This window comes from Salmo salar, chromosome ssa01, assembly GCF_905237065.1.
Source record: "Salmo salar chromosome ssa01, Ssal_v3.1, whole genome shotgun sequence".
Taxonomy (NCBI): Eukaryota; Metazoa; Chordata; class Actinopteri; order Salmoniformes; family Salmonidae; genus Salmo; species Salmo salar.
In genome coordinates, this window is record NC_059442.1 from 149,525,405 (window position 1) to 149,550,446 (window position 25,042).

General features: G+C 44.6%; 1 protein-coding gene across 7 annotated transcripts in view; it reads right to left on the reverse strand.

Annotated features, from left to right (window-relative positions):
* Positions 1-388: 388 nt before the first annotated feature.
* Positions 389-25,042, reverse strand: part of LOC106568131 (LHFPL tetraspan subfamily member 2) — an 82,384-nt gene continuing 57,730 nt past the window's right edge. For 5 of the 7 annotated variants that reach the window (XM_014138166.2, XM_014138192.2, XM_014138173.2 and 2 more), the window contains 2 exons: positions 20,875-21,867; positions 389-1,764 (listed from right to left, as the gene is read on the reverse strand). In XM_014138166.2, the coding sequence (XP_013993641.1) occupies positions 1,508-1,764; positions 20,875-21,295 (678 nt within the window). In that variant the 5' untranslated portion in view covers positions 21,296-21,867 and the 3' untranslated portion in view covers positions 389-1,507. The remainder of the gene's footprint in view (positions 1,765-20,874; positions 21,868-25,042) is intronic. The other 2 variants (XM_045692146.1, XM_014138201.2) reach the window with 1 other exon arrangement.

Consider the following 25,042-nt stretch of genomic DNA (forward strand, 5'->3'; position numbering starts at 1 on the left):
GCTTTTCCTGCATGAGCATGCTTTTCCTGCGTGAGCACACTTTTCCCGCGTGAGCACACGCTTCCTCCATAATATCTGGCATGCTCATGCGAGAGGGAACAGCTGGCTCTGGTCTACTTATTGTCCCCTCCCGCTCGCCCTGACCAGGGGTGCCAGCGGCAGGAGTTTTCACTGTGGTGGAAGGCAGACTCGCGCACATACACACACATGAAAACTGATCACACACTCACTGGCAACTTCACCACACAACACCCTCCACCACAAACCAAGGTCTCACACTTCTTTCCCTCCCTCCCCTCCTCACCCCCTCCCTCACCCATCCTCCCCCACATTACATAGAGCCCCAAAGAGATGAATGTTGCTGGAGAAAAACTCAGACCAGATATTCTTGTCTTTTTCTTTCTGTTTTTATTGGTTTGGCAGAGAGACAGACTGGGGAGCTGTGATAGTCAGATGATGACGCAACAACACAAGTCTCAACAGTTTCTCTCCAGCACTGTGGCTGGTGTTGTAGGAATAACTGACCTGCCTTGGTGTTGCAGGAATAGGAGTCTTTCCTGAAACAAGACACTAATAGGAATACACTAATACGAATACTTGTGTGTATCGTTGACCAAGTTGTCCAGGTCTTTCTTAGCTAGCTCATGCAGTCCGTGTGTAACCGTGGCTTGTGTAGGTGTCCGTCCCATCAATACATTTCAAGGGTCCAAGAAGACATACATTGGTCATTTCAATTGACAGTACATTCTGTAAGCTTTAAGGACATCATGATTCCATGCTAAACTAAGGCCATGTCTGTGAGTAGTTTACTTGACTGAGTCGTGGTTCCCTTGTAGAGTTACTCACACCTGGTTTAAGCTAGAGCTGGTAGAAGTTACCTCTAACTGCGGGTCCGGGATACGATACAATATTATTTGATCCTTCTCGTGTTTCAGGTTATGATTTGGAGTTGGGTAATGTGATACTAGATCTGTAGTTAGGAGCAACTTCTACCTGCCGTTTTATGGTACAACAGAAGATTAGCACCAGGAAGGCTGGTCTTTAGGTGTTGTCCTCATCACACCAGTATTCAAGGCAAGAGTGACACTAATTTAAAACACAGCCTGAACAGAGCTGAGAGGACCACCATTCTCAGATCATCATCATCATCATCATCATCATCATCATCACTATGTACAGTATATACACACCTATTTACAATACACACATACTGGTGTCAGGGTAGCTGGTACTGGCACACATTACAAATAATAACACACAGAACACAGACAGACAGCACCTCTGGTGGTGGAGAGAGGAAATACATTGAAACACAGGTTTGTGAAAAGCTTGGCACTGTAGATTTCTCCCACATGAACAATAACAACAATACAGGGTCAAAGGTCAGAGAGTCAGTCTTAGTGGTAAACAACATGGGGGGCTTCCGTTTGATTGACAGCTGGGACCCAGAGTGGAGAAGAGGGGGGTGGGACTTGACATTCCTCTTCTTCTCCCCTCCTGGTCCATCTCAGAGCAGGCAGATTAGGCTCTTGCCCTCCTCGATCTCCTCCTGCACCTTGTCTGAGGATGTGGCGATCTCGGCCTGGGCTGAGAACACAGCGCAGATGAAGGTGAGCACGGTGCCTCCCATGGCTGTGTAGAAGGCCCAGCCCATGGTACACAGCCCTGCCTGGTAGGGAGCTGCGTCCTGACCACAGTACAGCTGCACCTTGTCTGAACCCCAGCCTGCAGGGTACAGCATCAGACCCAGGATCAGAAACAGACCTGGACCAGAGAGCGGGGAGAGAAAGGCACTGTTAGTTCATAATGGACCTACATGCTGCAAACATATCAACAGTTATAATGTGTGACTGATTGAATTGTGTGTTTGAAAGGTAGCTTCAAAAAAGAGTGGAATAATGACAACAGCACATTGTCTAAAGTCAATCCACAGAACATTCTCTGGTATCAAAACATTTCCTGTTTCAAGAACACATTAGCGTTCTAATTTGGTCAAAAATATTATACTGGTTAAAAAATATTATGCTCTCTTTCCAAATGGGACTCTACTCTGCTCCATTCCAACAATACACCTGGCCAGAGTCAAATCTCTTGATGCCAAAAATTCTTGATATCTGTCTTTCCCCAAACATGTCCCCACGTAACGACCCTCAGGTTACAGCACAATGCAACCCTGGGGTTATAGCACAATACGACCCTGGGGTTATGGCACAATACGACCCTGGGGTTATGGCACAATACAACCCTGGGGTTATGGCACAATACAACCCTGCTGTCAGCTCTGAATCGCTGGGGGTATCGCACAATGTGTGACCTGGGGTTACAGCAGCTCAACAACAGGAAAGGGTAGCCAGAGGGGTTTCCCCAGTCACTGAACTAACCGACTAATCCTGTGTCTCAGCTTCCTGTGTCTCTCTCTGCTGAAGGATGGAGCCACTTCTGTGGTTCTGGGACCCACTTCCAATAGCCCTGCACTGTACAATATTCCACTTTAACATCACACTGATTATGTTCCAATAGCCCTGCACTGTACAATATTCCACTTTAACATCACACTGATTATGTTCCAACAGCCCTGCACTGTACAATATTCCACTTATAACATCACACTGATTATGTTCCAACAGCCCTGCACTGTACAATATTCCACTTTAACATCACACTGATTATATTCCAACGGCCCTGCACTGTACAATATTCCACTTCTAACATCACACTGATTATGTTCCAACAGCCCTGCACTGTACAATATTCCACTTATAACATCACACTGATTATGTTCCAACAGCCCTGCACTGTACAATATTCCACTTTAACATCACACTGATTATATTCCAACGGCCCTGCACTGTACAATATTCCACTTCTAACATCACACTGATTATGTTCCAACAGCCCTGCACTGTACAATATTCCACTTTAACATCACACTGATTATGTTCCAACAGCCCTGCACTGTACAATATTCCACTTCTAACATCACACTGATTATGTTCCAACAGCCCTGCACTGTACAATATTCCACTTCTAACATCACACTGATTATGTTCCAACAGCCCTGCACTGTACAATATTCCACTTCTAACAGCAAATGGATTCTGTTCCAACAGCCTTGTACAAGACCAGAACCTATAGGAGAGCCTAATAGAGGCCTGCTCAGGAGGAGCAAGAGAAACCTTCACCCAATACATCATATGACCTAGTAAAGTAGAGACAATGCATGTAGTCTGTGTTCAATATCACCGTATCCTTGTACAGGCCCAGGGTACTTCTTTCACCATCACTATACTCAAGAATGACCTTATAGGAAAAGGCAGTGAGCCTGTTTCTAGTTCAGGCTTTGACACACACCAGGAGACACTCTAGAACTACAATATTAGAAGTCTACTACTAGATGACTGGGAGCTCCGTTAGTGAAACTACAATAGTAATACTGGAAGTCCACTAGAGTCTAGACTGGGAGCTCTGGAACTACAATAGTAATACTGGAAGTCCACTAGAGTCTAGACTGGGAGCTCTGGAACTAAAATAGTAATACTGGAAGTCCACTAGAGTCTAGACTGAGAGCTCTGGAACTACAATAGTAATACTGGAAGTCCACTAGAGTCTAGACTGGGAGCTCTGGAACTACAATAGTAATACTGGAAGTCCACTAGAGTCTAGACTGGGAGCTCTGGAACTACAATAGTAATACTGAAAGTCCACTAGAGTCTAGACTGGGAGCTCTGGAACTACAATAGTAATACTGGAAGTCCACTAGAGTCTAGACTGGGAGCTCTGGAACTACAATAGTAATACTGAAAGTCCACTAGAGTCTAGACTGAGAGCTCTGGAACTACAATAGTAATACTGGAAGTCCACTAGAGTCTAGACTGAGAGCTCTGGAACTACAGTAGTAATACTGGAAGTCCACTAGAGTCTAGACTGGGAGCTCTGGAACTACAATATTTATACTGGAAGTCCACTAGAGTCTAGACTGAGAGCTCTGGAACTACAATAGTAATACTGGAAGTCCACTAGAGTCTAGACTGGGAGCTCTGGAACTACAATAGTAATACTGGAAGTCCACTAGAGTCTAGACTGGGAGCTCTGGAACTACAGTAGTAATACTGGAAGTCCACTAGAGTCTAGACTGAGAGCTCTGGAACTACAATAGTAATACTGGAAGTCCACTAGAGTCTAGACTGGGAGCTCTGGAACTACAATAGTAATACAGGAAGTCCACTAGAGTCTAGACTGGGAGCTCTGGAACTACAGTAGTAATACTGGAAGTCCACTAGAGTCTAGACTGGGAGCTCTGGAACTACAATAGTAATACTGGAAGTCCACTAGAGTCTAGACTGGGAGCTCTGGAACTACAATAGTAATACTGGAAGTCCACTAGAGTCTAGACTGGGAGCTCTGGAACTACAATAGTAATACTGGAAGTCCACTAGAGTCTAGACTGGGAGCTCTGGAACTACAGTAGTAATACTGGAAGTCCACTAGAGTCTAGACTGAGAGCTCTGGAACTACAGTAGTAATACTGGAAGTCCACTAGAGTCTAGACTGGGAGCTCTGGAACTACAATAGTAATACTGGAAGTCCACTAGAGTCTAGACTGGGAGCTCTGGAACTACAGTAGTAATACTGAAAGTCCACTAGAGTCTAGACTGGGAGCTCTGGAACTACAATAGTAATACTGGAAGTCCACTAGAGTCTAGACTGGGAGCTCTGGAACTACAATAGTAATACTGAAAGTCCACTAGAGTCTAGACTGGGAGCTCTGGAACTACAGTAGTAATACTGGAAGTCCACTAGAGTCTAGACTGGGAGCTCTGGAACTACAATAGTAATACTGGAAGTCCACTAGTCTAGACTGGGAGCTCTGGAACTACAATAGTAATACTGGAAGTCCACTAGAGTCTAGACTGAGAGCTCTGGAACTACAATAGTAATACTGGAAGTCCACTAGAGTCTAGACTGAGAGCTCTGGAACTACAATAGTAATACTGGAAGTCCACTAGAGTCTAGACTGGGAGCTCTGGAACTACAATAGTAATACTGAAAGTCCACTAGAGTCTAGACTGGGAGCTCTGGAACTACAATAGTAATACTGAAAGTCCACTAGAGTCTAGACTGGGAGCTCTGGAACTACAGTAGTAATACTGGAAGTCCACTAGAGTCTAGACTGGGAGCTCTGGAACTACAATAGTAATACTGGAAGTCCACTAGAGTCTAGACTGAGAGCTCTGGAACTACAATAGTAATACTGGAAGTCCACTAGAGTCTAGACTGGGAGCTCTGGAACTACAATAGTAATACTGGAAGTCCACTAGAGTCTAGACTGAGAGCTCTGGAACTACAATAGTAATACTGGAAGTCCACTAGAGTCTAGACTGGGAGCTCTGGAACTACAATAAGCCTATAGGCACATATTACGAGAGAGCGAGAGAGAGACAGACAGCGAGACAGAGAGAGAGAGAGACAGACAGACAGAGACAGACAGAGAGACAGAGAGAGAGAGAGATTGTTGTTTATTATTGTTTATTTCACTTTTGTTTATTATCTACTTCACTTGCTTTGGCAATGTTAACATATGTTTCCCATGCCAATAAAGCCCTTAAATTGAATTTGAAATTGAATTGAAATTGAATTGAAATTGAATTGAGAGAGAGAGAGGGAGATAGAGAAAGAGACAGAGCTCCTACACCTCTACACCAGACCAGCACACTAACCCTCCTTCCCTCCCTGCCTCCCTCCCTCCTTCCCTCCATCTGCCTCTGCCCTGCTCACTTGCTCCTTCAGGAGATGAAAAACAAAAGTGCAATGCCGACACCAGCTTTCTCCCTCTCAGAGCAGACCAATATTGTATTAAACACGGAAATGAAAAGTAGGTCATAAATTCTTTCCACATGTTGCTGCCAGAGCAGCTCTGGTGATGGACTGGAGGTATGGTTTCAATTCTACAACCCCCCCAATACACACACACACACATATACACACATATACACACATATACAGACACACACACACACACACACACACACACACACACACACACACACACACACACACACACACACACACACACACACACACACACACACACACACACACACACACACACACACACACACGCACACACACACACAACCCCCTCTAAAGACATCCCCCTGTCCAATGGACCCCTAACCTAATACCCCAGTCCACTTCAACTGAGTATCCTGCATCCTCTGTGAATATTAACTGCCTGCCTCCTTCTGCAACCTGGCCTGTATATTAACCATTCGCCTCCAACTGTCTCCGTAGTCTCCTCTCTTTCTGTACTCTCTTCCTCTACATTTGTAGGTGGGGTATCCCTGCATTCTCTCTCTACCCCGCCCGTACCCCTCCTCTCCCTGACCCTGGTCCCAGAACATCTGACTACCCACCTCCCCTCAGCTCCAGGAAATTGTGAAAACGTATCGCAACAGACTATGAGAGCCAGAGGTACAGAGAGAAAGAGATATGCAGGTTTTTTCGTTTTTTCTTTCTCATAATTCTTTCCTCTCCACACCTATGTGACCAGTTTCAGGAAGCCAGCCGTATGTCGCACGCCACTACTTCACAGTTTCTGGGCAGCAATGCCTTCTGGAGCATGTGAACTTGTATGTGCCTTAATAACAAACTTGTACTCCATGTGTAAATACAAATAAAATGGTTAAATTACAAGCCTGGCTGGTTTAGCCACGGAAAAAGACAGGAATCTTCCTGCAGCCTTAGACCGCTGTGCCATTCAGGAGGCCCTGATAAAGTGTACTTTTATCTGGAGTTTTTCCTTATTGTAGTCTACTACTTTTACCACTTTTAGTCTTGAAATCTTTGGTTGTTTACTACACTACTCACCCTGTTTAGCACACGACCTCACATGTGAATCCTTAAAGAGATGGCTGGGGCTAAGGCTTAAGAGGGTGTGAACGATGCTGAATGGGGGTCGATAAAGAAGAACTCTCCAGTAGGTGTACCAAAACATTAAAAGGCCATTTTCTCAAAAGTGGGATTACAAGTCTATCAACTTTCATAGCAGAATTACTTTCCCATTGTTCCACAACTGCAGCATTTCATTTTCTCATCTTTTATCCAATGTAAAAAACACAATTTCAAATGTAGCTAGATATGACCGAATCCAGGTGGTGGCTCACATATTAGAGTGTGATGGAAAAAGAGAGGAGGGAGAGAGAGGAGGAGGTCTCTCACTGGAAACATCCAGACTGATATGATTGTCAGGTAGGACCGTAAGCCAAGAGAGTCTTGGTCTGGGTCTCCTGGCTTCTAAAGACACTCTCATCAACAACTAAACTGACTTTACTCATCCGCTGCTCCTCTGAACCAATCAGGTGTGTTAGAGCAGGGCTGGAGCAAAAGTCTGCATACCCAGTATTTCTGCAGGAGGGTTGGCCACCTCTGCCCTATAGAGTTAAGAGAATGGTTTCAACAGTTAGAGAGTGGGTGAGACAGAGAGGACATGTTGTTTCTATGGGAAACCTGGGGGAGGTTTGTGTTTCTCTCTGTTTGGCTTCACTGTCCCACAGAGGACTGTAGTGTAAAACTGTAGTGTTCAGAGGACTGTAGTGTAAAACTGTAGTGTTCCTCTCTGTTTAGCTCCACTGTCCCACGGAGGACTGTAGTGTAAAACTGTAGTGTTCCTCTCTGTTTAGCTCCACTGTCCCACAGAGGACTGTAGTGTAAAACTGTAGTGTTCCTCTCTGTTTAGCTCCACTGTCCCACGGAGGACTGTAGTGTAAAACTGTAGTGTTCCTCTCTGTTTAGCTCCACTGTCCTACGGAGGACTGTAGTGTAAAACTGTAGTGTTCCTCTCTGTTTAGCTCCACTGTCCCACAGAGGACTGTAGTGTAAAACTGTAGTGTTCCTCTCTGTTTAGCTCCACTGTCCCACAGAGGACTGTAGTGTAAAACTGTAGTGTTCCTCTCTGTTTAGCTCCACTGTCCCACGGAGGACTGTAGTGTAAAACTGTAGTGTTCCTCTCTGTTTAGCTCCACTGTCCCACAGAGGACTGTAGTGTAAAACTGTAGTGTTCCTCTCTGTTTAGCTCCACTGTCCCACGGAGGACTGTAGTGTAAAACTGTAGTGTTCCTCTCTGTTTAGCTCCACTGTCCTACGGAGGACTGTAGTGTAAAACTGTAGTGTTCCTCTCTGTTTAGCTCCACTGTCCTACGGAGGACTGTAGTGTAAAACTGTAGTGTTCCTCTCTGTTTAGCTCCACTGTCCTACGGAGGACTGTAGTGTAAAACTGTAGTGTTCCTCTCTGTTTAGCTCCACTGTCCCATGGAGGACTGTAGTGTAAAACTGTAGTGTTCCTCTCTGTTTAGCTCCACTGTCCCACGGAGGACTGTAGTGTAAAACTGTAGTGTTCCTCTCTGTTTAGCTCCACTGTCCCACAGAGGACTGTAGTGTAAAACTGTAGTGTTCCTCTCTGTTTAGCTCCACTGTCCTACGGAGGACTTGAACAGGGAATAATAGGGACCTATATTATCCTGGTTCCTTCCACACAGTCATTCTGTTCTGGTACTGTTCTGTTGGTAGGAAGTCCTACGAGCCTGATTCAGGATTACAGTAATATGCACTGTGACCATGGACCGGACTTTCCATTCATATCTATCAGCCTTATCTACACCACACTTCCTTTTACCCAACTCTCTCTCTCACTCTTTCTCTTACTCACTGATTCTCTCTTTCTATGCCTTTAATTCTTATACACCCACACTACGGTTGTAAACACTCTCTCTCTCGCCATCTCTCGCTATATCTCTCACCCACATACCTCTATTGTCAACACTGGTTGTGACTGACCAACATCTTTATTTTATTTATTTTATTTCACCTTTATTTAACCAGGTAGGCTAGTTGAAAACAAGTTCTCATTTGCAACTGCGACCTGGCCAAGATAAAGCATAGCAATTCGACACATACAACAACACAGAGTTACACATGGAATAAACAAAACATACAGTCAATAATACAGTACAAAAAAGAAAACAAAAAGTCTATATACAGCATGTGCAAATGAGGTAAGATAAGGCAATAAATAGGCCATGGTGGCGAAGTAATTACAATATGGCAATTAAACACTGGAATGGTAGATCTGCAGAAGATGAATGTGCAAGTAGAGATACTGGGATGCAAAGGAGCAAGATAAATAAATACAGTATGGGGATGAGGTAGATAGATGGGCTGTTTACAGATGTGATCTGTGAGCTGCTCTGACAGCTGGTGCTTAAAGCTAGTGAGGGAGATATGAGTCTCCAGCTTCAGTGATTTTTGCAGTTCGTTCCAGTCATTGACAGCAGACAACTGGAAGGAAAGGCAACCAAAGGAGGAATTGGCTTTGGGGGTGACCAGTGAGATATACCTGCTGGAGCGCGTGCTATGAGTGGGTGCTGCTATGGTGACCAGTGAGCTGAGATAAGGCGGGGCTTTACCTAGCAGAGACTTGTAGATAACCTGTAGCCAGTGGGTTTGGCGACAAGTATGAAGCGAGGGCCAACCAACGAGAGCGTACAGGTCGCAGTGGTGGGTAGTATATGGGGCTTTGGTGACAAAACGGATGGCACTGTGATAGACTGCATCCAATTTGTTGAGTAGTGATGGAGGCTATTTTATAGATGACATCGCCGAAGTTGAGGATCGGTAGGATGGTCAGTTTTATGAGGGTATGTTTGGCAGCATGAGTGAAGGATGCTTTGTTGCGATATAGGAAGCCGATTATAGATTTAATTTTGGATAGGAGATGCTTAATGTGAGTCCGGAAGGAGAGTTTACGTCTAACCAGACACCTAGGTATTTGTAGTTGTCCATGTATTCTAAGTCAGAGCCGTCCAGAGTAGTGATGCTGGACGGGCGGGCAAGTGCGGGCAGCGATCGATTGAATAGCATGCATTTAGTTTTACTGGCATTTAAGAGCAGTTGGAGGCCACGGAAGGAGAGTTGTATGGCATTGAAGCTTGTCTGGAGGTTAGTTAACACAGTGTCCAAAGAGGGGCCAGAAGTATATAGAATGGTGTCGTCTGCATAGAGGTGGATCAGAGAATCACCAGCAGCAAGAGCAACATCATTGATGTATACAGAGAAGAGAGTTGGCCCGAGAATTGAACCATGTGGCACCCCCATAGAGACTGCCAGAGGTCCGGACAACAGGCCCTCCGATTTGACACACTGAACTCAGAGAAGTAGTTGGTAAACCAGGCGAGGCAATCATTTGAGAAACCAAGGCTGTCGAGTCTGCCAATAAGACTGTGGTGATTGACAGAGTCGAAAGCCTTGGCCAGGTCGATGAATACGGCTGCACAGTAATGTCTCTTATCGATGGCGGTTATGATATCGTTTAGGACCTTGAGTGAGGCTGAGGTGCACCCATGACCAGCTCTGAAACCAGATTGCATAGCGGAGAAGGTACGGTGGGATTTGAAATGGTCGGTGATCTGTTTGTTAACTTGGCTTTTGAAGACCTTAGAAAGACAGGGTAGGATAGATATAGGTCTGTAGCAGTTTGGGTCTAGAGTGTCACCCCCTTTGAAGAGGGGGATGACCGCGGCAGCTTTCCAATCTTTGGGAATCTCAGATGATACGAAAGAGAGGTTGAACAGGCTAGTAACAGGGGTTGCAACAATTTTGGCAGATCATTTTAGAAAGAGAGGGTCCAGATTGTCTAGCCTGGCTGATTTGTAGGGGTCCAGATTTTGCAGCTCTATCAGAACATCAGCTATCTGGATTTGGGTGAAGGAGAAATGGTGGGGGCTTGGGCGGGTTGCTGTGGAGGGTGCCTGGCAGTTGACTGGGGTAGAGGTAGCCAGGTGAAAAGCATGGCCAGCCGTAGAGAAATGCTTATTGAAATTCGCAATTATAGTCGATTTATCGGTGGTAACAGTGTTTCCTAGCCTCAGAGCAGCTGGGAGGAGGTGCTCTTATTCTCCATGGACTTTACAGTGTCCCAGAACTTTTTTGAGTTTGTACTACAGGATGCAAATTTCTGTTTGAAAAAGCTAGCCTTAGCTTTCCTAACTGCCTGTGTATATTTGTTCCTAACTTCCCTGAAAAGTTGCATATCGCGGGGGCTATTCGATGCTAATGCAGAACGCCATAGGATCTGTTTGTGCTGGTCAAGGGCAGACAGGTCTGGAGTGAACCAAGGACTATATCTATTCCTAGTTCAATTTTTTTTTTGAATGGGGCATGCTTATTTAAGATGGTGATGAAGGCACTTTTAAAGAATAACCAGGCATCCTCTACTGACGGAATGAGGTCATTGTCATTCCAGGATACCCCGGCAAGGTCGATTAGAAAGGCCTGCTCGCAGAAATGTTTTAGGGAGCGTTTGACAGTGAAGAGGGGTGGTCGTTTGATCGCAGACCCATTACGGATGCAGGCAATGAGGCAGTGATCGCTGAGATCGTGATTGAAAACAGCAGAGGTGTATTTGGAGGGCGAGTAGGTTAGGATGATATCTATGAGGGTGCCCGTGTTTACGGATTTGGGGTTGTACCTGGTAGGTTCATTGATAATTTGTGTGAGATTGAGGGCATCAAGCTAAGATTGTAGGATGGCCGGGGTGTTAACCTGTTAGGGCTAGGGGGCAGCATTTGCACGTCTGGATAATTTTTTTTTACCCGATTTAATCTGGTTACTAATCCTACCCAGTAACTAGAATATGCATATACTTATTATATATGGATAGAAAACACTCTAAAGTTTCTAAAACTGTTTGAATGGTGTCTGTGAGTATAACAGAACTCATTTGGCAGGCAAAACCCTGAGACATTTTCTGACAGGAAGTGGATACCTGATGTGTTGTATTACCTTTAAACCTATCCCATTGAAAAACACAGGGGCTGAGGAATATTTTGGCACTTCCTATTGCTTCCACTAGATGTCACCAGCCTTTACAAAGTGTTTTGAGTCTTCTGGAGGGAGATCTGACCGAACAAGAGCCATGGAACGATGATGGCCCATTAGACACCTGGCGCGCGAGTTCATGTTGGGTACCCTCGTTCCAATACGTTATAAAAGAGTATGCATTCGTCCACCTTGAATATTATTCATGTTCTGGTTAAAAAGGCCCTAATGATTTATGCTATACAACGTTTGACATGTTTGAACGAACGTAAATATATTTTTTCCCCTCGTTCATGACGAGAAGTCCGGCTGGCTTAGATCATGTGCTAACAAGACGGAGATTTTTGGACATAAATGATGAGCTTTTTTTGAACAAAACTACATTCGTTATGGACCTGTGATACCTGGAAGTGACATCTGATGAAGAGAATCAAAGGTAATGGATTATTTACATAGTATTTTCGATTTTAGATCTCCCCAACATGACGTCTAGTCTGTATCGCAACGCGTATTTTTCTGGGCGCAGTGCTCAGATTATTGCAAAGTGTGATTTCCCAGTAAGGTTATTTTTAAATCTGGCAAGTTGATTGCGTTCAAGAGATGTAAATCTATAATTCTTTAAATGACAATATAATATTTTACCAATGTTTTCTAATTTTAATTATTTAATTTGTGACGCTGACTTGACTGCCGGTTATTGGAGGGAAATGATTTCCTCAACATCAATGCCATAGTAAAACGCTGTTTTTGGATATAAATATGAACTTGATAGAACTAAAAATGCATGCATTGTCTAACATAATGTCCTAGGAGTGTCATCTGATGGAGATTGTAAAAGGTTAGTGCATCATTTTAGCTGGTTTTATGGTTTTGGTGACCCTGTCTTTGACTTGACAAAACATTACACACAACTCTTGTAAATGTACTGTCCTAACATACTCTAAATTTATGCTTTCGCCGTAAAACCTTTTTGAAATCGTAAAACGTGGTTAGATTAAGGAGATGTTTATCTTTCAAAGGGTGTAAAATAGTTGTATGTTTGAAAAATTTGAATTTTGACATTTATTTGGATTCAAATTTGCCGCTCTTGAAATGCACCTGCTGTTGATGGAGTGCACCACGGGTGGCACGCTAGCGTCCCACCTAGCCCATAGAGGTTAAGCATGTCCCAGTTTAGGTCACCTAGTAGCACGAGCTCAGAAGATAGATGGGGGGCAATCAATTCACATATGGTGTCGAGGGCACAGCTGGGGGCAGAGGGTGGTCTATAGCAAGCGGCAAGAGACTTGTTTCTGGAAAGGTGAATTTTTAGAAGTAGAAGTTCGAATTGTTTGGGTACAGACCTGGATAGTAACACAGAACTCAGCAGGATATCTCTGCAGTAGATTGCAACACCGCCCCCTTTTGCAGTTCTATCTTGGCGGAAAATGTTATAGTTAGGGATGGACATTTCAGGGTTTTTGGGGGTTTTGCAAAGCCAGGATTCAGACATGGCTAAGACATCCGGGTTGGCAGAGTGTGCTAAAGCAGTGAGTAAAACAAACTTAGGGGGTAGGCTTCTAATGTTAACATGCATGAAACCAAGGCTTTTACGGTTACAGAAGTCAACAAATGAGAGCACCTGGGGAGTGGGAGTGGAGCTAGGCACTGCAAGACCTGGATTAACCTCTACATCACCAGAGGAACAGAGGAGAAGTAGGATAAGGGTACGGCTAAAGGCTATACGAACTGGCCGTCTAGCACGTTAGGAACAGAGAGTAAAAGGAGCAGGTTTCTGGGCACGATAGCATAGATTCAAGGCATAGTGTACACACAAAGGTAAGGTAGGATGTGAGTACATTGGAGGTAAACCTAGACATTGAGTAATGACGAGAGATACAGTGAGGGAAAAAAGTATTTGATCCCCTGCTGACTTTGTACGTTTGCCCACTGACAAAGAAATGATCAGTCTATAATTTTAATTGTAGGTTTATTTGAACATTGAGAGAAAGAATAACAACAAAAGAATCCAGAAAAAATGCATGTAAAAAATGTTATAAAATGATTTGCATTTTAACGAGGGAAATAAGTATTTGACCCCCTCTCAATCAGAAAGATTTCTGGCTCCCAGGTGTCTTTTATACAGGTAACGAGCTGAGATTACGAGCACACTCTTAAAGGGAGTGCTCCTAATCTCAGCTTGTTACCTGAATAAAAGACACCTGTCCACAGAAGCAATCAATCAATCAGATTCCAAACTCTCCACGATGGCCAAGACCAAAGAGCTCTCCAAGGATGTCAGGGACAAGATTGTAGACCTACACAAGGCTGGAATGGGCTACAAGCCAAGCAGCTTGGTGAGAAGGTGACAACAGTTGGTGCGATTATTCGCAAATGGAAGAAACACAAAAGAACTGTCAATCTCCCTCGGCCTGGGGCTCCATGCAAGAGCTCACCTCGTGGAGTTGCAATGATCATGAGAACGGTGAGGAATCAGCCCAGAACTACACGGGAGGATCTTGTCAATGATCTCAAGGCAGCTGGGACCATAGTCACCAAGAAGGACTGAAATCCTGCAGCGCCCGCAAGGTCCCCCTGCTCAAGAAAACACATATACATGCCCATCTGAAGTTTGCCAATGAACATCTGAATGATTCAGAGGACAACTGGGTGAAAGTGTTGTGGTCAGATGAGACCAAAATGGAGCTCTTTGGCATCAACTGAACTCGCTGTGTTTGGAGGAGGTGGAATGCTGCCTATGACCCCAAGAACACCATCCCCACCATCAAACATGGAGGTGGAAACATTATGCTTTGGGGGTGTTTTTCTGCTAAGGGGACAGGACAACTTCACCGCATCAAAGGGACGATGGACGGGGCCATGTACCGTCAAATCTTGGGTGAGAACCTCCTTCCCTCAGCCAGGGCATTGAAAATGGGTCGTGGATGGGTATTCCATCATGACAATGACCCAAAACACATGGTCAAGGCAACAAAGGAGTGGCTCAAGAAGAAGCACATTTAGGTCCTGGAGTGGCCTAGCCAGTCTCCAGACCTTAATCCCATAGAAAATCTGTGGAGGGAGCTGAAGGTTTGAGTTGCCAAACGTCAGCCTTGAAACCTTAATGACTTGGAGAAGATCTGCAAAGAGGAGTGGGACAAAATCCCTCCTGAGATGTGTGCAAACCTGGTGGCCAACTACAAGAAACATCTGACCTCTGTGATTGCCAACAAGGGTTTTGCCACCAAGTACTAAGTCATGTTTTGCAGAGGCGTCAAATACTTATTTCCCTCATTAACCTGTTATGGATAGGGGGCAGTATTTTCACGGCCGGATAAAAAACGTACCCGATTTAATCTGTTTATTACTCCTGCCCAGAAACTAGAATATGCATATAATTGTTTGATTTGGATAGAAAACACCCTAAAGTTTCTAAAACTGTTTGAATGGTGACTGTGAGTATAACAGAACTCATATGGCAGGCTAACACCTGAGAAGATTCCAAACAGGAAGTGCCCTCTCTGACCATTTCTTGGCCTTCTTTAGCCTCTTTATTGAAAACAGAGGATCTCTGCTGTAACGTGACACTTTCTAAGGCTCCCATAGGCTCTCAGAAGGCGCCAGAACGTTGAATGATGACTCTGCAGTCCCAGGCTGAAAAACAGTAGCGCATTTGGATAGTGGTCGATCTGAGAACAATGAGACGGGTGCGCGCGTGCACGTGAAGAGTCCATTTTACATTTTCAGTCTTTGAACGAAAACGACCTCTCCCGGTCGGAATATTATCGCTATTTTACGACAAAAATTGCATAAAAATTGATTTTAAACAGCGTTTGACATGCTTCGAAGTACGGTAATGGAATATTTTGACATTTTTTGTCACGATATGCGCCGGCGCGTCACCCTTCGTTACCCTTCGGATAGTGTCTTGAACGCACGAACAAAACACCGCTATTTGGATATAACTATGGATTATTTGGAACCAAACCAACATTTGTTGTTTAAGTAGAAGTCCTGGGAGTGCATTCTGACGAAGAACAGCAAAGGTAATCCAATTTTTCTTATAGTAAATCTGAGTTTGGTGAGTACCAAACTTGGTGGGTGTCAAAATAGCTAGCCTGTGATGGCCGGGCTATCTACTCAGAATATTGCAAAATGTGCTTTCACCGAAAAGCTATTTTAAAATTGGACACCGCGATTGCATAAAGGAGTTCTGTATCTATAATTCTTAAAATAATTGTTATGTTTTTTTGTGAACGTTTATCGTGAGTAATTTAGTAAATTCACCGGAAGTGTTCGGTGGGTATGCTAGTTCTGAACGTCACATGCTAATGTAAAAAGCTGGTTTTTGATATATGAACTTGATTGAACAAAACATGCATGTATTGTATAACATAATGTCCTAGGAGTGTCATCTGATGAAGATCATCAAAGGTTAGTACTGCATTTAGCTGTGGTTTTGGTTTTTGTGACATTATATGCTAGCTTGAAAAATGGGTGTCTGATTATTTCTGGCTGGGTACTCTCCTGACATAATCTAATGTTTTGCTTTCGTTGTAAAGCCTTTTTGAAATCGGACAGTGTGGTTAGATAAAGGAGAGTCTTGTCTTTAAAATGGTGTAAAATAGTCATATGTTTGAAAAATTGAAGTTTTCGGATTTTCGAGGAATTTGTAATTCGCGCCACGCCCTATCATTGGATATTGGAGCGGTGTTCCGCTAGCGGAACATCTAGATGTAAGAGGTTAAAATGCAAATCATTTTATAACATTTTTGACATGCGTTTTTCTGGATATTTTTGTTGTTATTATGTCTCTTACTGTTCAATTAAACCTACCATTAAAATTATAGACTGATCATTTATTTGTCATTGGGCAAACGTACAAAATCAGCAGGGGATCAAATACTTTTTTCCCTCAATGTATATTCTCTAGAGATGTTTAAACCAGGTGATGTCATCGCATATGTAGGAGTTGGAACAACATGGTTGGTTAAGGCATATTGAGCAGGGCTAGAGGCTCTACAGTGAAATAAGACAGTAATCACTAACCAGGACAGTAATGGACGAGGCATATTGATATTAGAGAGAAGCATGTGTAGCCAAGTGATCATATGGTCCAGTGATTGGTTGGGCTGGCTGGGGACACGGCGATTCAGACAGTTAGCAGGCCCGGGGCTAATAAGCTAGCAGTTAGTAGGCCGGGGCTAACAAGCTAGCAGTTAGCAGACCGGGGCTAGCAAGCAAGCAGTTAGCAGACCTTTGCTTTGGTAATCAGATGAATTTCCAGTCACACCTGTCCTCTACTTCTGTACTGTACTTCTGCTCTCTCTGTTTGCTCAACAATAGTAACATCCAGACCTAGACTATTCATCATGATCAGACTGTTCCAATACAGTCATGATCATCTGTTAATCAGATCTGTAACAGTCATAGTCACGCAGTATCATTATTGCATCTGTTAACTGGATCACGGTCACATTCCCATCTGCCATCAACCCACAGCTAGTGCCCAGGTCAAAAGCCATCTGTGTGACAGTCCTATGACTCATCATGGCTGAATTTGGCTTGTCATCTGGTTGGCTGGCTGGCTGGTTGGTTGGAGCTGGGAGGGAGAGTTTATGGCCACAATAAAAGGATATTATGACACTCCCAGCTGTAGACCTGGAGACAGTTTAACTACCTGCCGTTTCTTAGTCTTCTCGTCTCTAACTGTGTTTCTGAAAAAACCCTGCCCCGGTCTGGCCTTAAACACTTGGCTAGTTATACTGCATATCCAATTGATTTCTATTAGAGATAAAGCCTTCCCAATATGACATCAGTGTGTATAAATGTGTTTAATAGAATCAGGACCACTCTGATGACTCCAGTGAGATGACGTGACCACCGCTGGCTACAGAAACACAATCTCTCCCTCTGAGGTAAAGTATTTCCCAAAACATCTGCCACCTGATCCCAGTTACGGTCACATTACGGGAACATTACGGCCGGTCGGCACACTTAGTGGAAATGTTGATTGGAGGAAAATCTGTCAGAAAGGAGAGAGGAAGAGAGGGAGAGAGAGAGAGGTGGAGAGACTTTTCTATCCCTCTCGTCTAGGACACATGTGGAGGTGGAGGAAAAACAGCAACAGAAAAAAGTACCAGAGACACATCAACACTGATCACTGCTGGGTGTGGTGTTTCTGCAGTGTGTTTTGTTCTTTATCCCTTTCTGTAGCCAGGGAGACTGTTCACGACAAGGGGCTGAGGGTTAAGGTAGAGTTGAATATTTTCCCGGTATTTTACAAATGTTCCATCCTGAGAATAAATCCCTTTTCTACCAGGTAACCAAAAACCGGAAGTGTCATTCAACAGCATTATAAAGCATATAAATAAGCATATGTCTGGATTTGATTAGAGCTTTGATCGAAAATTCAATCATGATGCTACTTGACCCTGATGAGCCATACATTATATACATTTTATGAGCCCCACATTAAATACATTTAATGAGGTCAAGCCCAAAAAAGCCCATATGATTGTGCTGTTATCCAATACATACATGATATAGGCTACTGCACATTACACCTGACAGAAAAACATAAAAGCCCATAGATGTAGCTAGCTATATGCTCTCTTGGGTAAATGAATAAAACTAGCTCCAGTAGGCTAATCTTTTTTAGTGTGAACTGTATTAATGTACTGTATTGTATTATAGGCTACTGGATTATATGGACTGAATTAAGCACATCATTCAAACCACGATAAAGCATGGAGAGAACATGCGATTCTGGTGCAGCACATGCGGCGAACAAAGTTACAATTACAGGCTAGTGAATTTGATTTTAATTTAGAAATATAATAGGGCCTATTTGTATTATTAGTAGGCTGACGAATAAATCGTTTTTATAATATTTCCCCTAATATTATCAGCCTACCTCCTCTTTCTCTCTCTATTGTTGCATCATTCCTTCCTCGCTTTTAACAGTTAAATGAAATGATCTTCTTCATTCTAATGACACCTTGAATAGTACAAGAATTAGATGCAGAAGGCTTTCTCTTCTTTTCACAAAGATTGAATGGTTATGGGTCTGAATAAATTACTGCTATAGCCTACTGCCGCCGCACGAGCGTTCGCTCTTCTTTCAAACTACCCATGAGTTCTATTGGCTGCTGTACTTAACATTCAGCAAACAAGAGCTTGCGTACCCTCTTTGAATAGTCTATAGGTATAAAAAATAATGTCCAGCAAGCTATTGTAGTCTAGCTTTTCCTGCAAGGGACTCCAAGAGCTAAGAGTGTTTTTTAAGGAGAGAGGCCAGCGGAGCACAGGTGCGTACGTATTGCGCAAGAAACAGAGGCTATAAGTTAGACATTATGCATAACCCACCATTAATTAGCTAATTATAAGGCTAATACTGCAATAAATGTATTACCTGAAAGAGGTAGGCTAGAACATCTATATATGGGGCTTTATATCAATCTAGAACAGGATGATCTATTTTGGATTCAACTTGAATGGAGTTGATGGAGAGAGAGAAAGACTACTAGAGAGTGCTCGCGCCTGCTCTGATTGAAAGCAATAATATTCAAGTGATAGGCTGTTTTAAAACTCTGCAGCTGCAATAAATAAACAAAAACATCTTAACAATAAAAAAGTAGGGTGTCCTCCGAAAGCCAGATGGAGATTATACGTGCATTCAGTCTTTATATTACTGTAGCATAGAATATGCTGCCCTGCCTGTCATAAGACAAAAAGTGACCATGATAAGAAGAAAGGTCTACATGCATTGTGAACTGCACTCCATACTGAGATGGGCTGTCTGTCCCCACCCTGAGCATTGTATATTCATCATGCAGAGGCAGTTGAGAAGCCAGATTAGACATCACATATCATTTAACACTTCCATTTCAAGCCATGCTGTTCATAGTTTATTTTAATTTACTGGTTTCTCGCAGTTATATATCCAGGGAAAAGGGAGTGGTTTAGAGTGGTAAATCTCAGTAACCTGGTTCTCGCCATTCAACCCTAGGCTGAGGGCATTAAAGAAACACCCCCCTGCTATTTCTGGTTTCCCCTCTGCCCCTTTCCTCTTCCTTATTCTCATCCCCTTCCTCCCGGCGACCCACAGACCCTTAACGAGCAGTTCTGCTCTTCTAATCAGTCCAGTTGTGGACGTCCTCTGACTATGTTCAATAACAACACAATAGCAAGATTCAGGCGGAATAACTTCACTCTCTCCAATGACCGCCTCCTCCCTCCCATAATTCACCACAGCAGGTCAAAGTGGCTTGAGAGTCATACACAGATACACACGCATGCGGACACACCACACAGGTCACATGACATCATCCCCAGCTGACCCAAGAGGACAAATATTTGGGCCCTTGTTGCTGATGGCAACGACCTCAGAGGGAGGTACAAGGCTGCTGTGGTTCCCTGACCCTTGACCAATAAGGTTAATACTCACCTCAAACACACAGAGAGGACGCTGGGAGTAAGAGTTAATGCACTCTCGGGGGCCTGTGTGTGTGTGTGTGTGTGTGTGTGTGTGTGTGTGTGTGTGTGTGTGTGTGTGTGTGTGTGTGTGTGTGTGTGTGTGTGTGTGTGTGTGTGTGTGTACACGTGCATGTGTTCGTGTGTGGTCAGTGGGGTCTGATTGCTCTAGTTAGTGAATGTTTAAACTCTGAAGAGGTGGACAGCAGCACTAAAGGTTAGCTGGATGGGGTTGAATGTTGGCTGTTCAGACAGAACACACCCCTCCACAAGCCCCTCTCTCTCCATTCCAGGGGTCTAACAGTCAGTCAACTGTATTTAACTACTGAACAGCTCAGACAAAACTACAACCAATCAACAGGCAATACAATACTGAAAGCAGCAACACTACAACAAGAGGGTCTGTGGATTTCCTGCGTGAGTTAAAGTCAGCCCTGTAACTACATGTCAATAACTCAATGTGAAAGTCAGTGTGCAACTCTGCTGTGTATATGTGTGTGTGTGTGAAATGTGTGTCTACATGTGCGTGTATCCCTCTCTCAGTCTCACCTGCGATGGCCTGCAGCAGTCCACACACGTTGAAGATGCTCTTCTTCATGATGCTCTGGAAGCACATGGTGAAGACAGAGATGAAGGCCACGGCACACAGTAGCAGGATCCCCGCCGCCAGGAAGATGGACGCTGCCTGCCAGAACCCGCTGGCGATCTCCCCAAAGTGCACGGCGTACGGCCCACACAGCACGCCGCGCTGCAGGTGGGGCAGCTTGAGGCAGCGGCCGTAGATGCCCAGGGTGGGCCGGTAGGCCTCGCCAGCCGCTGTGGCACCATGAGGGCCGAAGACGGCGTCCGGTGTCCGGGGGAAGCCCACCAGCCAATCGGTGCTCATGAAGGCGATGAGCTCTCCGAAGGCGACCACGATGCTGAGTAGAGTCCACAGCATGGAGCGACAGGTCACAATCACGTGGCACATGGTGATGATGATGTTTGAAGTGGTTCTGAAGTGTTCCTGGTGATGTTTTTTCCCGCCCCAGTGGTTACACAGGTGGGGTCAAAGGTGAAGGTTCAAGTCCTCAGGGTCTTCAGGAAGAGGGGAAAGTGTGAAGGGAGAGATTGAAGGATGGGGTCCTGTTGTGACGGAGGTGTGAGAGAGGGTAAACAGTTCCGGTGCAGGGAAAGGAGGGAGGAGAAGGAGGGAGGGAGAGGTTGGTTTGGAGACAGAGCCTGAGGTCAATGATTGAAAGTCTCTCTCTCTCTCTCTCTCTCTCTCTCTCTCTCTCTCGCTCTCTCTCACTCTCTCTTTCTTATCTCCCCCTGGTGTTGTTCCTCTTCCTTCTTTCTGGTTTGTCTCCCTATCTTTCTTTCCGATTCTTCCTGCAATGTCTTACTCACCCGCTTTCAGTTTCTCTTCCAGGTGGAGTGTCTGTTTTTCACACACTCTCTCTTTCGTCTTTATCTCTCTCTCGTTCTCTCTCTTCTGGACTCTACATCGTAGTGAAGGAGTGTCTCCAAGGCCAGCCAGCTGGCTTCTCACCAACTACACACCTTGAGACATAGGGGAGGGGGGAGAAAGAGAGGAGGGAGGGCGGAGAAGGGAACAGAAAGTGAGTGTGTGATCATTATTTATGGCAGTAGAAAGGGCAAACCATGGTAGAACGCTCGGTTACATGATGTATTTATTTTTATTTAACTCTTATTTTACCTGGTAAGTTGACTGAAAACACATTATCATTTACAGCAATGACCTAGGGAATAGTTACAGGGGAGAGGAAGGGGGATGAATGAGCCAATTGGAAGCTGAGGATGATTAGGTGGCCATGATAATATGATGGCCATATTGGGAATTTAGCCAGGACACCAGGGTTAACACCCCTACTCTTACAATAAGTGCCATGGGATCTTTAGTGACCACAGAGAGTCAGGATACCCGTTTAACGTCCCCTCTGAAAGACGGATTAGCAGTGTTGGAATGAAACGTTTCAGAAGCAGAGTTTTCCCCCTCCCACCTCAGGCATCATTTAACTTTAATCAGCAAAGAAACTTGGTCATTGACCAACACAGCAGTTTAAAATAACCAACCTTACACTAACAGTAAGTGGCATAGCACAGCCATGGTGAATGGGAGTAATGGTGGATGAAACGTATAGACAGGGAGAGCCTTATGACAACAGGGCTGCAGACAGAGAGAGGGGTTGTCTAAAACGAACCAACAAACTCTTGTCATGTTTACATAAAGCCAGGCCTGGAGAGGAAGAGAGGAGGAGGGAGAAAGAGAGAGGGCAGGCCTGGTCAGCCAGCCTGGAGGAGCCTGACTCCTCTGCTCTGCTCTCTGTTTTGGTTTCCCCTGCAGAGCTCCCTGACTGACAGGGTCAGCTCCTCCCCTTTCCCCTTCCCAGGGGTGTGTGTGTGTGTGTGTGTGTGTGTGTGTGTGTGTGTGTGTGTGTGTGTGTGTGTGTGTGTGTGTGTGTAGGAGCATGCATGCATCTGTGTGTGAGGAGTTACTCTGGGTCCAACACTGGTGTCTGTGTAGTGTCGGTCCCAGGGGAAGCTGGGTGAGATGTGGAGGGGAGAAGGAGAGATGAAGGGAAGAGAGGAGAGAGATGTGGAAAGAGGGAATGAAGGATCCTTTGACAAACAGACACAGACAGAGGGAAAAACAAACAATCTCAGATGAAACAGCCCACGCCACTGATGTAGGGCTGATAGCAGTCTGGCTGTCCAACCACCACAGAGCACTAGCGGTTCTGGGGCCCCCATAAATGTGGAGTATAAAATAATTTTTACATAACTAATTTTTGCTATCGTTCTTTTTTTACATCCGTTATTAATGTAACTGGCCCCTCTAACAGTACAACTGGCCCCAGCTTGGCCCCCCCAGTTGAAATGGTCTAGAACCGCCACTGCCACAGAGCTAACACATAACTGACCTAGGGTCAGCCTGGCTGAGATAACCCTGCTGACACGGCCATTTCATAAACACCACCACTACAGAACTCGCAGAACCCCAGTGTCATCATCAGATCACAGCTATTTCACAAACACTACTGTCACATACCTCCTAAAGATAGATAACCCCAGTGACATGAACATGTCATTAACACCATCAGTACTGGGGGAGAGGTAGCCACATCCATCTCACAACAACACTGTCATCTCACTGACTCTGTCGCTTGCTGGAGAGTTGAATAGATAACCTAGTGACGGTCTGACTGTCTCCATCTAACAACACACCATTCACTATCATCACTATCACTAGAAGGCTGTGGGATAACAACCCATGACATCATTTCACAACTCGGCTATCCCACACAGTATCTCTAGACAATACAGAAAGCGGACCCTCAGGGCTTGGTTTCACAACATGGCCTTCTAAACTAATAAACAATAAATACTGTAAAACGTCAGGGCTCGGAGAGATAACCCATGGCAACAACATCATTCATAAACAATTTTAGCTACAGGAGGAAATCATATACCCAAACCCAAGGGCTTTACTTCAAAAGGCCTTTCACAAACATTTGTCTTCTTTATCGAACCCTCAGTTTACCTGGAAACACATTTCATTGAATTGATAACTTGGCACAAAGACGCTCTACCATAAGGCAGCTTAACAGTCCATGTGAACCACGGCATTAATGTAATAAAACATAGCAAGGCAAGGAGCTCTTGCTACAGAACATTAATGCAGCAGTAAATTACTGCAATGTAAAAGCTGCTAGGTTTTAAACCACAAGCTGTATTAAACAGCACAACCAGGCGACGGTTGATGAGATCATCGACTAGGCAGTCACTTGTTGATGACTTCATTCTCAGGTCAGGCTGAGGTCTCTCAGTGGGCCTCTAGATCTGAATGAAGTATCTGGGTCTACAGGAATGTTTCTACAATTCCCTCACTCTCTCTATCCCTCTCTCCATCTCTCTCTCTCTTTCTCCATCTCCCTATCTCTATCCCTCTCTCCCTCTCTCTATCCCTCTCTCCATCTCTCTCTCTCTTTCTCCATCTCCCTATCTCGCTCTTTCTATCACACATGCCTAGAGGGACGTAAAAACCTTCTGTATTAAAATTATCTATCTGGATCCTGTATCTTGGAGTCGTAAACACAGTCCTGAGTGTGCTGAAACACAGTCCTCAGTGTGCTGAAACACAGTCCTGAGTGTGCTGAAACACAGTCCTCAGTGTGCTGAAACACAGTCCTGAGTGTGCTGAAACACAGTCCTGAGTGTGCTGAAACACAGTCCTGACTGTGCTGAAACACAGTCCTGACTGTGCTGAAACACAGTCCTGACTGTGCTGAAACACAGTCCTGACTGTGCTGAAACACAGTCCTGAGTGTGCTGAAACACAGTCCTGAGTGTGCTGAAACACAGTCCTGAGTGTGCTGAAACACAGTCCTGAGTGTGCTGAAACACAGTCCTGAGTGTGCTGAAACACAGTCCTGAGTGTGCTGAAACACAGGTTCCATCTTCTCAGCAGGCTCACTTTAACTAGTGTTGCGTTTTCCATCTAACATTTCCAGTCATGAGTTCACACTCATGAGCACAGCGGTGAATAGTAAAACTGTGTCTGGTATTGTGGATCATTGTGACTGGAGAGATGGGCACACACACACACCAATTTTCCATTTATTCTCCGAACCACCACCCTCCCTTTCTCCTATTTTCCCTCCCTTACCAGCTCATGGGAATCCCTAAGCCTGGACAGTGTGTGGAGTCTGGTTGG